This window comes from Astatotilapia calliptera, chromosome 5 (genome assembly GCF_900246225.1).
Source record: "Astatotilapia calliptera chromosome 5, fAstCal1.2, whole genome shotgun sequence".
Classification (NCBI taxonomy): Eukaryota; Metazoa; Chordata; class Actinopteri; order Cichliformes; family Cichlidae; genus Astatotilapia; species Astatotilapia calliptera.
Genome location: NC_039306.1, coordinates 34,727,016 through 34,740,383, shown reverse-complemented (window position 1 = coordinate 34,740,383; position 13,368 = coordinate 34,727,016). Strand labels below are relative to the sequence as shown.

At 40.9% G+C, this 13,368-nt stretch overlaps 1 protein-coding gene across 6 annotated transcripts in view; it reads left to right on the top strand.

Moving 5' to 3' along the window:
- Positions 1 to 3,906: 3,906 nt before the first annotated feature.
- iqsec1b (IQ motif and Sec7 domain ArfGEF 1b) overlaps positions 3,907 to 13,368 on the top strand; it is a 248,642-nt gene continuing 239,180 nt past the window's right edge. For 4 of the 6 annotated variants that reach the window (XM_026169056.1, XM_026169046.1, XM_026169049.1 and 1 more), the window contains exon 1: positions 4,115 to 4,459. In XM_026169056.1, coding sequence (XP_026024841.1) covers positions 4,179 to 4,459 — 281 coding nt within the window. In that variant the 5' untranslated portion in view covers positions 4,115 to 4,178. Of the gene's footprint in view, positions 4,460 to 13,368 lie in introns of all 6 variants that reach the window. The other 2 variants (XM_026169057.1, XM_026169050.1) reach the window with 1 other exon arrangement.

Here is a 13,368-nt window from a genome sequence, read left to right as displayed (position 1 = left end):
CCGATACAAGACTGAACTTATTTCATCATCAGACAGCAAAGAATACCACGGGTGTCTAAATATAACTTGTGAAAAAGAGGAGGGAAAAAAATCTCTCTTTTTCTACAATGCACTCTGTCTCCACTCTCCTCCATGCTTTGAAGATTTCTACAAGCGAATGATCACAGGATCTTTTTTGGTGAATTATGCACATTATCATTCCACGCTTTCTCATCAGAGCTGTGGTGCAATGCATCAAAGTGGCTGGCAGGTGATGGCAGAGAGGATTTGGCTTGCTGTACTGTGTTTGTGAGTCCTGCAAATCCAAGAATTTTAATTTGTTTGTATGTTTTGACTTAGTGTGATTTTTGTGCATTACTGGCCATGCACAGAACGAGCAAAGGTTGTCAAAAGTCACTTACCCTGTCACTGGTGAATGTATGTGTCCTGACCCCAGCAAACCACTAGAGGGCAATCAGTGTGTGAAACAACCACTCAGCAGTTCCAGCATGTGAGTATCAGAGGTAATGACAAGCTTCACATGTTTGTTTGTTTTGTTTTCTTCTATATTATATCCCAAAAGTGCAGAAACAAGACAATTAAGGTTGCAGTTTAAGATCTATATTATGCGCTACGGTGTGGTTTCAGCACCAATATGAGATGAAGGTTGCATCTGCTTATGTTGCTGCAATATAGCGAAAAACAAGATAAATGGCTTTATTAACTCATAGGCTGTGATGCACCGTGATGTAAGGTGTAGTCAATCTAAAAGATGTGCACACTGCAGCAGCCTGCACACATCGGAGGCAATACTGTTCTCCTATTGAGGAGAGGGGGGTTTCGCTTACCCTGGATCATAAACCATTAATTATTGCATTTATTTGACATTTGACAGGATTAATTTTAAAATGAGTACTGGTTTAATTTATTTGTTTGATTAGCAAGCTTTTTTTTTTATTGTAGGAAGAAACTTTATTTGATTCACTGTTAAAAATAATAATTATCTTACACTGGGGCTCGGTGTCTGAAACATTTCCTAGTTCCCCTCCAACTGTCTTTTGATTGAGTGCCCATGCAGAGTGGAGGTTTGAACAGCAGTTGGGTGGAGCATCTGCACTCACAACCAAAGCACCGTGCCTTAGACGACCATATTAGGGACATCCTGTCTCTAGTGTATTAAAAAAATGTTTTGAGAAGGTTGAAGCTCGAGTTTTTGGATCAGAGATTACTTCACATACGGCATCTGAAACTATAGTCATGTCTAATATGAGCAAATAAAGTAAAGGCAGAATAACCACTTTAACTCCAGGTGATGTAAAAATATAAATGTACTCTTTTGGTCATTTCTCACATACAGTGCAACAAGTAAAACTGAAGAAAAAAAATCTTTTACAATTAAAAACAATAATTTTTTAATTTTTCAGATTTCATTACTCTTTACAACTGCACTCAGCTGACCTTTTTTGCTATTACTGCTTGACCTTCTGATTGCATTTTCAATACATCCCTTAGGCCATAAAGTGCAATACTGATAAACTGGCTGCCGGCGGAGCTCACGGGCGCGTCACTGCAACCCCCCCTGGCTTCTGCTCCGCGGCTGCTGAGTGAACCCTCATCTGGGACTCTCCTCAGCTCTTTCTGGGACAGTGGCGCGGCTGCCCCTCTGTTAGTCTTCCTTGGTCTCTTGTCTTCTGAGGGCCTCTGGATGTCTGGAGTTTTGATCTCCTCCATACCTAGCAGATCATTACATGAAGGAACCTTTTAAAAACAAGCGCGTCCATGCTCACAGGTGTACACACGGGTGATCACACCCACAAACTACACCCTTTTTGGCTCCTACCTCAAAGCACACTGTGCGCTGTCGATCTTACGTGCTGCACAATAATGTTTAATATTTAGTATTTACAATTATATTCCCATATATCATCGTGATGTTGTTTATTCTATTACTCTCGTTTTCTTCTGCTGGTTTTCATTTTTCATTCTCAACCAGGGGAAATTAAAAAAGTATCTACTGTTATCTATTGTTAGCTAGTTTATTGTGATGGTGTCGTTTTTATCATGTTGCTCTTTGTTGTTTGTTTTCTCTTCTGTTTTTTTTCTCCATACAGGTGATCCAGGTGTTTTGTTTGTTTTTCTTTTTTTTTCTTCCCCCCTTTCTCACCATCTCCTCTCCCGTCTATTTTTCTTTCTCTCCCTCTCTTTCATTCTTCCTCCCTGTCCTATCCCCCAGTCATGTCTGTCCCGTCTTTAAAAAATGAAAAATAAAATAAATACATAATTATAATAAAGGTCAATCAAATGGACCAATATGGCAAGGCCATGATGATCCACTTGGTAAAGTAAATCCACTTGGCATCTTTCTTGGCCTTCAGACAACAATTCTGATGGCTAAAGATCCAAACGGGACGGGCAAAAAAAAAATACTGACAAGCTGAGAAGTCACACTGTTACACAAGTTATCCATCCACTGTAGCAGTGTGACCTGCTACAGTGAGCAGCAGTTGGCTTGGCTGCTCTTGACATGACTGTTCTTCCACGTTCATATATGGTAATGCTTGGATGAGGAGGCCCAACCAAGTGGTGCATGGCATCCAGAATAGCAATTTACCAACCAAAGGTCAGGAGTGTGGGGTATTGAAGAAGGTTAGGAAAAATGCACCAGCAGCAGCTGCATGTGCATGTGATTGGCTGCAGAGCTTCAGGGGGGGATGAGGGCTTTATATATAACAATGGTAATTTCATTGCTATTTGAGACACTGCAGCGTTCCCCTTTCGTGCCCTTTCTCCAGAGACGATAATTCAGCATTTTGAAAAGATCTCTTTTCTTAATAGATTCTGGTTTTCTTCTAATGAGCTCTCTTCCCTCTAACACCTGTACTCGTGCCGGAAGATTCCTCTTAAAAGGAATATTCTAATGCTGAAGACAGCATAATGTCTATATTATAGCCCAACTTTAATAAAGTCTAATGTAGCATTAAAAAGCAAAGCAGCTGTGCACTAAAATGTGTAGCTCATAATACAAAGACCTGTGTTTTAACACAGGTTAATGCTGGCAACTCCATTGCAGATATCAGTTTAATGTTTGGCTTCTGTAGCAATATTGCTTTTAAAGTTAGTGAATGTTACAAGATTACTGCCATTTAAGAGTACTTTTATCATGAGTAAACACCCCCTTTACAATTATCTTGCACATATTACGTCTGAGAACATTTACTTCTGAGTGTACTCTGCATCATTAAGTACTGAATGAGCTCATATTGGTAGCATCTTGATCACACAACCAGCGTCAAGCTTGCCAATTCCCCTCTTCTCGGGGTCTTGAAACTATCTCCCTTACTGTGTAATAAAACTAGCATATTGTCTAAGAGGTCTTCGTGACTTAAAAAAGATATAATTTTACTATAATGGATGGATGGATGGATGGATGGACAATCAGCCGTACAATCTATGGTGGATCCTGCTGGCAACGCTGATAAGTTAGCCAGGAAGTTATTTGGTAATTTTTTTTGGTAAAAACAAAGCAAGATGATGATACCACACCATTAATTTTAATTGAATTCACTGTTTTATTGAAGCGAACAGCATATCCTGAGGGTAGACTGCAATCAGACTAACCCCTGGGATCGCACAGAGGTGGACTGATGTAGAAGCTTCCGCTTTTACTTGAATAAACATGCAGTTATGCAGTGACGTGGGTTTGCACCAGTGTGAAGGAGCAGCGACGCTCTACCTGTTGATTAGACCCACGTGCAAAAACCCAAACTTGGTGTGTGTGTGTGTGTGTGTGTGTGTGTGTGTGTGTGTGTGTGTGTGTGTGTGTGACTGTGTGAGAGTGAGTGTGAGCGAGACAGCTGAGCGCAGGCGGAGCGCTTAGCCGCCGGCCGTGAAGGGGTTAAAGAGTTTTCAGTGTGCGGAGCGGCAGGCTGGAGGTTAGAGTGTTGCGGTGCAGAGCTCGTGGACGCGGCGGCAGTAGCGGCGTACAGCAGCGCACCGAGCGCGGTCAACTTCGCCACTACTGCACAATAAACACGCCATGTCGGAGCGAAGGAGACTCTGTGGATCTGACTGCGCGCGGTCCTACTACTAGCGAGCGTGTGTGCGCGCGCGTGAGAGAGAGAGAGAGCGAGAGAGAGAGAGGAGTGAAAGAGAGAGACAAGGAGAGGGCTGCTCTTTTGCTTTCTGTGGATATCGCCTTCATGGACGGGCAACGGGGCTTTTACGAGATGGAGAACCCAACAGAGAACCCCAGCAAGGCGGCGGAGTATCTGAAGGAGCTGAATAAGATCATCGAGACCCAGCAGGGGCTGCTGGAGAAGCAGAGGGTCCGGATTGAGGAGCTGGAGCTCCAGGTGACGGATCTTTGCAAGGAAAACGTCTGTCTAAAAGATCAGCACCAACGGCACCTGGCCACCTGCAGGCTCCAACAGGGCAACCACTCCGCCCTGGGAGCCATCAAAGAGAATGTCATGCAGGAAAAGTAAGTTATCTGGCATTGGGTGGTGCTTGGTTTGGCTGAATAGGATGCTGTCAAAGTTTATTTTCCTCATCTTGTTATTCGCTCCGCGGCTGGAGAGATATGTTGTGTGTCTGTTTCATCTCAACAACCAAACCAAATTCCCAGTTCTTCGCCACTTTGTCACGGATCAGCTCTTTAATTGTCCGTGTAACGTGCACACTGTCAGGGATTATTTCAGGCTTACACAAGGCTGTGCGAGCTGTGCACGCGTATTGCGTAATGGATCCCGTCAGGCGCATCGCTCAATAGATATGCAACCCCATGAAAATGATATTGTGTGGAGCTCAAACTGTATCGGATCATGGTGGTCGAAGTCTGAATCAGTGGGTGTGACTTTGTATTTTCGCAGGAGAGAAAAGCGCGACCCGTCTGTAGTTGCGTTGTGAGGAAACAAGTTTACGCATCCTTTGCTTAGTTAAGAGTTCAACCCCAGGCGAGTGGTCAGATGCTGTGTGTCATACATTTCCTGTGCCAGGAGCTCTCAGTGAGATGAGGAATTAATGTATGCAAACACCTTCAATTTGACTTGGACTCCTCACCAAAGTGGAGGGCTTTTACAATTGGAAAAGACGTAGTTGTGTTGGAGAGCAGCCGAGTGCCACTATCAGGAGAGAAATGTTCAATCAAAGCTGCCTAAACATGCTGGGTTAACTGCTTAGCAGATGGAAGTACAAAATCAGGCTGTGATACTCTTGTGGTATTGCATCTAAACAAGGATTCCCCATGGATTTATTGTGCACTGTGTTACTGACAAAAACAAGCAGCTTTACACATTCAGGACACTGCTCCCTGCTGATGAGATTACTTATTTGTACTTTTTCATTATGTTTGAATATGATGGACATATAAATTTAAAAAAAGTATTTATTAATTCTCACTCAAAAATATATATCATTTCACACACTTTGAGACACTTATCTCAAATTGGACACGGAAAGGAAATGTCTGAAAAAGCAGGTCCATCCAGGACTACTGCAGAGTGCTCAAGCTGCTCGCTTTCAGAAATGTTGCACTGTCGATTAATTTTCCATGAATCTATGCAATCAATACATGAAATGCAAAGTTAACATGAGACATTGATCACCAATATAGCAATGTTACAGTCTACTTGTTCATGTACTTCATGGGCCATATGCATCCTTGTTTGATTTCACAGTTTGAGCAGTTACCCTACGCAGGTTCCTTATCAGTTCTCTTATCAGTTCTCAATTCTTTAGTATTTAGGTATGAGCACAAAGCAACAGTACAAAATAAAAATAATAAGCAGCACACGCAGACTTCAAAGTGGTCACCACAGAGATTGTGCTATAGACAGTTTAACAGGCGGAAACAGAGGATGCAAACTGACTGCTCATCAGTTGAAGTTCATCTACCTGTTGAAGTTCAGGCTGCTGGGCTGGAGTCAGCATTCACTCAGCTTCATCATCAACCTGGATTCTTGGTTAGCTTAGCCTTAGCATGCTTTGTGTGCAGACCCTTGCAAAGAGCTGAAGTTTTGTTAGCAGCATAATGCGTTTGTTTCTGTTCTGTACGCAGTTTGCACTTCACCATCGCACTCTCATCCTTTTGTGCAATAAAATTAAAAGCAATATCCCTAACCACGCTGTAGACTGTGCCACTATTTTCCTCCTCCAGCAAACAAACTGAAATCGTGATTGTAGTGCAAGTGCAATTGGAACCAATAAGCACAATTCATAGGCAAGCAGCTGTGTTTGATTAACAATGAAAATATGGAGCCAAGGAGGTTCCTTCCTGTGGAAAGGGACTTTTTCCTTCCTACCATCGCCAAACTGAAGTAACATGGAATACAACACAGTTACACAAACATGTTCATTCAGACCTTGTGAAATAAAAGTTGGTAGCCTTCAATTGGGCAGTAACCACTTCATGGGCATTCTTTGCATAAACTTTTAATGAAAAAGACCATTTGGATTTATTTTGTGATTCTTTCAAGTTGCTTGCACATTACTTGAAACACTTGCTATCATCAAGTGAGTTAGCTTTTTCAATATCCCTTCTGTCACAAACCCGCTCACTGTTATGAACGAAGCTTTGACGGAGACGTTTGACTTCCAGGAGATATAAGATACACAGCATACAGCCCTGCATTAAAGGATTTCTTTCTGGAGTCATCTGAAAATTTGTTTTGTGGTGAATTGCTTGAACTATAAAGTGTGAAAACATAAAACAGAGAATAGCAGAAAGTGATAAATGACTACAGCAATTATTTTATTATCAAAGCTGCTGGGAACTGACTAAATACAGTTGCATTTAAAAATATAATACTGTATGGAGGGTATGATCTCTGTTTAAAGCCTGTCCAGTGAATGAAACACCTTGAAGTTATCTTTTGAAGTTTAAGCACTAAACTTTAAGAACAATTTGAAAGCGAAGCAGCTGAAGCTGCAATATTCTGACATGTTTTGTGATTGTCAGCCAAAATATCTACTGGCTTTGTAAAATAAGGCAGTTTTGTCAGATGCTGTCTGCATCGATTACATTTATCATTTTTACATTACATTTGCCTTTAATGTACAAGCTGCCGGACTGCTGACCACAAAGAGAAAATCAGACCTGTGCATTAAAATGGGCTTTGTCACAGGTTCTATGGATAATTTCTTTCAGTGGTGGTTTGACTGCTCCTTGCAAATTATGGAAATCTACTCACTGTTAATTTGGATTTGTGGTGTTAGTTTGAAATAACTTCTACCATCCGGCAACTGTTCCGACTGACTTAGGAACATTTTGAAATGTTTTTAAGGGTATAAATTTAGACTCATTTTGTAAATACATTGTCCTGACTTTTTGGACTTTTATATTGCACATAGACAACATAAAAAATGAATGTTGTTACCGTGACTTCACTCGCTGGGTAGTGAAGGCTGGGTTTGAAGCCTCGAGATGCTGTGAAAGTATTGATAACGTTGTCTGAGGGGATATTAGATACGATGTGATAAAATCTCTGATTACAGTGCTGTCATGGTTTCCTTCACGTCCTACATCCTCCTATGTGCTTTTAATGTAAATGTGAAACTACAGCATCTCCAGTGGTGAATGATCAGCTCTACAGTCTAATGGCTCGTTTAATGATCCCTGCACAAGTTCAGACACCAACAGCAGCTACTGCTCAAAATGCTGCCTTCACAAAAAGTAGTTCTGCTCAGAAAAGCTGCTTCTGCTGCAATAACCTGGCTGTTTATGTGTGCAGTGCGTGATGCAATAAAGCCCTTTTTCACCTATGACATCATTATCATATTTACTTGCTTACCACTTGTATGGGACTATAAATAGCTCTTGGTGCGACACAGATGATGGCAGCTCGTTTCACCTCCTGGGATTTTCCGTCCTATTATGGCTTTTTAGTTTCCAAGTGGGGAAGATATGTCTCTGAATTCTCCCGAAATTTTGTAAAACTGTATTACATAAGAGTTTGGTCAAAATCACTTCTTTTATGCACAAACACACACAGCTGACAGGGAGTCCTGTCCCCTGTGTTCTGTCCACAGTTGGGCCACGTCAGCTGTTCTTTTTGTGCTGACCACAGTCAGCATATAGTCCTGGCCTTGACTGGAGGACCAATGGGAGAGCTCTGTTCCTCGTGGGCCCTCTGACAGACGTCTACACACAGACACGGAGTGGATAATGTTAGTCTGTCACCACACAGTCACCCTGTTACTCTGGGTAGTCAGTGAAGTAAGAGCTGCTTCAGAGTCTGTTTGTGTTTTGCTACAGTGGGATCTTGTTATTCTCAACTTTACTCCCTATGAGCTAATCCTCTGTGGAAGGGCTGCTTTCCCCTGTTTACGCTTAAATGTTTAAAGTTTACATAGGACACAAGGTCACCCAGCTCTTATCAAGGTCACGTGTGATGTGTTGTGGGATCTGGAACAGAAGTGTGTAGAAGATTCTTTTGACATTACAGTTTTCATGTCCATTGCTAAGTTTTTAAGAAGGATCAGTGATATAAAGAACAATATATAATGTTTCTAGGCAGGGTCATTTTACCATTCAAGATGCTTTTGGATGCTTTAATGGAGGGCTACACATACAGTACATCATAGTTTTTGAATTGCAGTGAAAGTCAATAAAGGGATTTGAGGTTTTAAGGGTATTTAATAATCCACATTCATTAAGTGAATTCCAGCGTATTTTGCATTTGCACACAGCTCAGGCTCAAACATTATATACAGCAGAGAAATCAGTGATGATACACAAGACTAGCTGCACAGTTGCATGTACTGTCATTTATCTTTTACATCAACAGACAGAGCAATGCATATGTTAATAATAATAACACATTTCCTCTCTATTGCTGAAAGTCAGGATTTCAGCCTGTCCTTAGTTTACAAGGATCTGTCAAATTTGAATAGCTTTTATAAATTGGTAATATTTTGCGCACACAGATTTCTGATACATTAAGCGACACGTTGGGCAGTATCCCTTTCAAATAAACTGACTCGTAAATCTGACTAAACTGGCTAATCACTTAGAATACTTCAAAGCAAAACAACAAAAAATCTGCAGTTTTTCTGGCTTTGGCTGGTCTGGACAAAAAAGATATTTGAAGACATCATCTTAGGGTCTGTGAAGCTGCCTGGAACTACTACAAGAAATCAGCAGATAAATGAATGCACACAGACCTCACGTGTGCAAATGTGAGTTTCTGTTTCATCACTGGGGCGATCGTGGCTCAAGAGTTGGGAGTTCGCCTTGTAATCGGAAGGTTGCCGGTTTGAGCCCTGGCTCAGACAGTCTCGGTCGTTCTGTTCTTGGGCAAGACACTTCACCCGTTGCCTACTGGTGGTGGTCAGAGGGCCCGGTGGCGCCAGTGTCCGGCAGCCTCGCCTCTGTCAGTGCGCCCCAGGGCAGCTGTAGCTACATTGTAGCTGCCATCACCAGTGTGTGAATGTGTGTGTGAATGGGTGGATGACTGAATGTGTAAAGCGCTTTGGAGTCCTTAGGACCTAGAAAAGCGCTATACAAATACAGGCCATCACTTAGAAGTTCATAACAATGGCTAAATAAGGCCCACGTGAACAAACTTGTTTCAAACAGAGAGAATTCTGTTAATATTCTGGGTACCAGTTTCAGCTGTAAATTAATACACATTTGGATCTGCGCAGTAATGTGTTTCTAATAGTTTTTGGATGCAAGTACGTGAGCAGACTTAAAAGCCAAGAAGAATCAAGTATATCAGACTTCGATGAACAGACGGTAGACGGTTCAAATCACGCTCATTTTTCTTTTGCATTTGTTCACAAGAAGAATTTGAAGACGTCCTTCTTAAGGGGTGGATCGTTACTATCATTTGGTTTTTTGGGTTTTTTTTACAGGTCAGAACAAAGTGGTTGTAACTAATCTGGCTGTAAGGGGTATTAAGTCGATCAGCTGTTGGGAATTATTTGCTTAGTTGCTTTTGCTTTAATGTCATCTCAGATTGAGTATGAAAAAGACATTTGACTACTTTAGCCTTGATCTGTGAAACTGGCAAAAAATAACCACACGAGTAGGTAATAAGAAAATTAATTATTAACTAATTATTAATTATGAATTTTGGAATCCCTACAGCTGAAATTTTGTCCTTCCTTAATCGCTATATTTTGGTATTTCTGTGAGTTCAAATTGCAACCCAAGTTTTAATATGGAATTAATTTAATATTTCCTTAAAAATATGATTTCTAGACCATTTATGAGCATGTCCTCTGCAGCATATAGAGCAGTAGCTGCTGTATAACATGCTTTAAAGCCTTATACTTAATAGGGTTTATTCAGCCAGCTCTGTGTCACATTGCGTTCCCTCAAAGGGACCGGAGAATGAACAATCCCCTGGACGTCCTTCACCCATCCCAAGAGCTGTTCTTTTGAAAGGGTGTTTATTTCAAAGTTGGACTCGAGGCTTTATCACTTCAGTGTGTTTACATGTGTGTGCGCAGCGCTGCAGGGAATAACATCTCGCTGGTCAGCAGCTCAGATTTCACAGCAAATCGCGAGTCAGAATTGTTCCCTGCCAGAAGACATATGAAAATTGGTCCGGAATACAACATCGTTTTGACTTTATGAGTAAGCACATATGCCACAGATGCTGTGGGAGAGCTGTGAAATATGAGCTGTTCTTTTAAAAAATATATATTTATTTATTTGATTTAAAGCCAAAGCTGAAATACATTTCACACAGAGAACAGTGTGGATTTTGAACCCCGAGGGTGGTCTTGACAGGCTGCCATTTGAATGCAGAAGATGAGAAGAATAAATAAAGTTTCAAAAGGAGAGAACACATTTTGCAGTGAAATGTTCATGGAGACTGTTTTGGAGGTAGAAGAGACCTTCTGCTTTATATGATTCTGTTAATGTTTATTCTCAGTATGTTACACCCTCTGTTGTTATGATGTGGGTAAACTTTCAAAAGAGTTAATAGAAAAACATAAAAAAAACCTGCAACCCTGCACATGAGAAGTGCAAAATGTGGTGATTTATCACACAATCAGGACAGGCATTAGAAGGCAGATGGTAATGAGAAATTGATAGATTGCCAGACCCAAAGGGGAGAAATAAACTCTAACTTGGTGAACACAAACTCCAGGACTGCATTCAATCAAAGTTGAGAGACTATTTCCTCTAATATACCAAATCTTTTCCCATGATGCTCCTCTTACCCTGTGGGGTCTGATCACTGTATGAGATTGAAAAGTTAATTAACCTTCTTTTTTATTCCTCCTTGAAAGGTCTTTATTGTCTGTGTTGGTGTCAACCAGATATAATTTCCAATTAAAACATATTTTTGTGGATAATAACCGTAACCAAACTGTGTCACATCAGGGCTTTTTTTTTTTTTTACAATGACTCCTCTTGTTGTGGAGCTACAACAGGATCTGTGGTGTTCTGTAAGCACGGCAGCAGTGCTTGACAAGTGAAGTCTAAAACTAGATTAATACACGCCAAAGTGTCTGTGGCCCATTAAGGTTGTCAAGAAGCCCAGTAGCTTATTTTGGTTGTTTGTTGCATTGTGGATAAACCTAAGGTCTTTTACAGGAGACTCAAGGGGGACCGACTTGCTAGATAAGCTGTGAGATCAATTGGCATCTATAAAAAAAATCACTGTTTAGAATGAATGGGCAATCTGCTGTTTTTCTCTCCAAGACCATCTCTCTGTGTTAGCCTCGCAGAAGACTAGCAACCTGTCCAGGGTGTATGCTGCTTCTCGCACTATGGTAGGTGTGTTAGGCTGGTTACAAGTTTCACAAGTTTTGGTGTTGCAGATTCCTTTGGGGTTGGGTCGCCAAGGACATCCAGCATCACAAATGTGCCAAATCAAATGGAGTGGACCCTCATGAATAAGGGAACAACTGAACGGAGCCTCTTTGATCGTAACTATAGATAAAATGAAATTTTACAATTTTTCAGATAGAAAGTGGTGCAGAAAGGTGAAGATGTCAGTGCACAGCTCAAAATATCTAACATAAGATAAAATCGCCAGCATTAAATGATGAAACTTTAAACCTTAATGTGGTCCAATTCCAGTTTGTCTTGTTGTTGATGGTTAGTATATCCATTTACAATGCATTATTCTGCAGCTGTGACGTGAGCTGAAAGAGATGCTTATTAGCTATACACGCTTTCACACAATAACTGCAACAGAGTTTCTATGTAACCATAAGTAACAATACAATAAGGCTTGTTTTCAACTCTTGGACCAACAGAATATAGCACAAAGCTTATGTCGAGCTATATGAATAATTTGATAATAGACTGTAATGGTTTTCACCCTGGAGGCTCCTGTACTGGCACCAGACAGTATCTGTTAACATAGTAGAGGGCTCTGATAGCCAAAGGCTCTCCCTCCTAGGAACTACAAGTAAGCCTGCAGTCTGAAAGCTCTATTGGCATAATAATAAGTCCATGAGACTCAGAGCCCGTAGTTGCTCTGCCCCAAGACTGTGGAATGCACTTCCACCAGATCTCTGGTTTATAAATTCTTTCTACTTTTAAATCACCTCTCAAAACCCGTCTGTTCAGGACTGCACAGCCGTCATTATTACTTGGCCGTAGTGGATTGTTACCTTCATTAGTTTTATAGTTGTGGTTTTATTTGTTTGCTTTTTGTGTATATGTTTTTATTTTGCTTTTCTAGTGTAAGGTGACCTTGAGGGTCTTTAAAGATTATTATTATTATTATAACTGTGAGGATTTTGACATTAGAGGCACCAGAATTCCAAAAAACTGGCCAGACTGAGCGACAAATAAGCTGTTTCTTGAAGAAGTTATTACTTAAGTTTCTTCTAAAATTTGTAATTTTAAATAGAATTTGATACAAACAAGTATTTAAGATTAATTTTGGGGGGCTTTTATTAGTTTTACAAAGTTCAAATTAATTTTGGATCACATTCGGTCGCACAGTGTCATTGTGAACAACTTATTGCCTGCATTTTAAAACTGATCTCACAGTTGGCTCCAACAGCATAGGAAGCACATTTTAAAGAATTCATTTGTGCTTCACGTGCAGCCTTTCTCTCACTGCTGCGACTCAGTTCACAGCCCTTCACCTCATCAGCTCTTCTCCTCAAGCCCGAAACCCATCCGATTCTGCAGCTCCGCTACAGATTTTCACTTTACTTTTCTTGGATTAGTTCTCCACACTCTGTGACTCTGTGTTCAGTTCAGCTACGCTTCCCTGCTGCTCTACACCGCCAGCAACCTGTCCATTTTTTCACACGTTCCATTAAACACTGCTCTGACCTGGCTCAGCACCCTGTTTGTGTCTCTTTCAGCCCTGCAGTAATTCTTCATCTTTCATCTAACTTCATTTCCCTATATATTAATCAATTACAGCTAGCTAGCTCATGTTAGAGCAGCCCCTTTGGTGGAGTTACTAT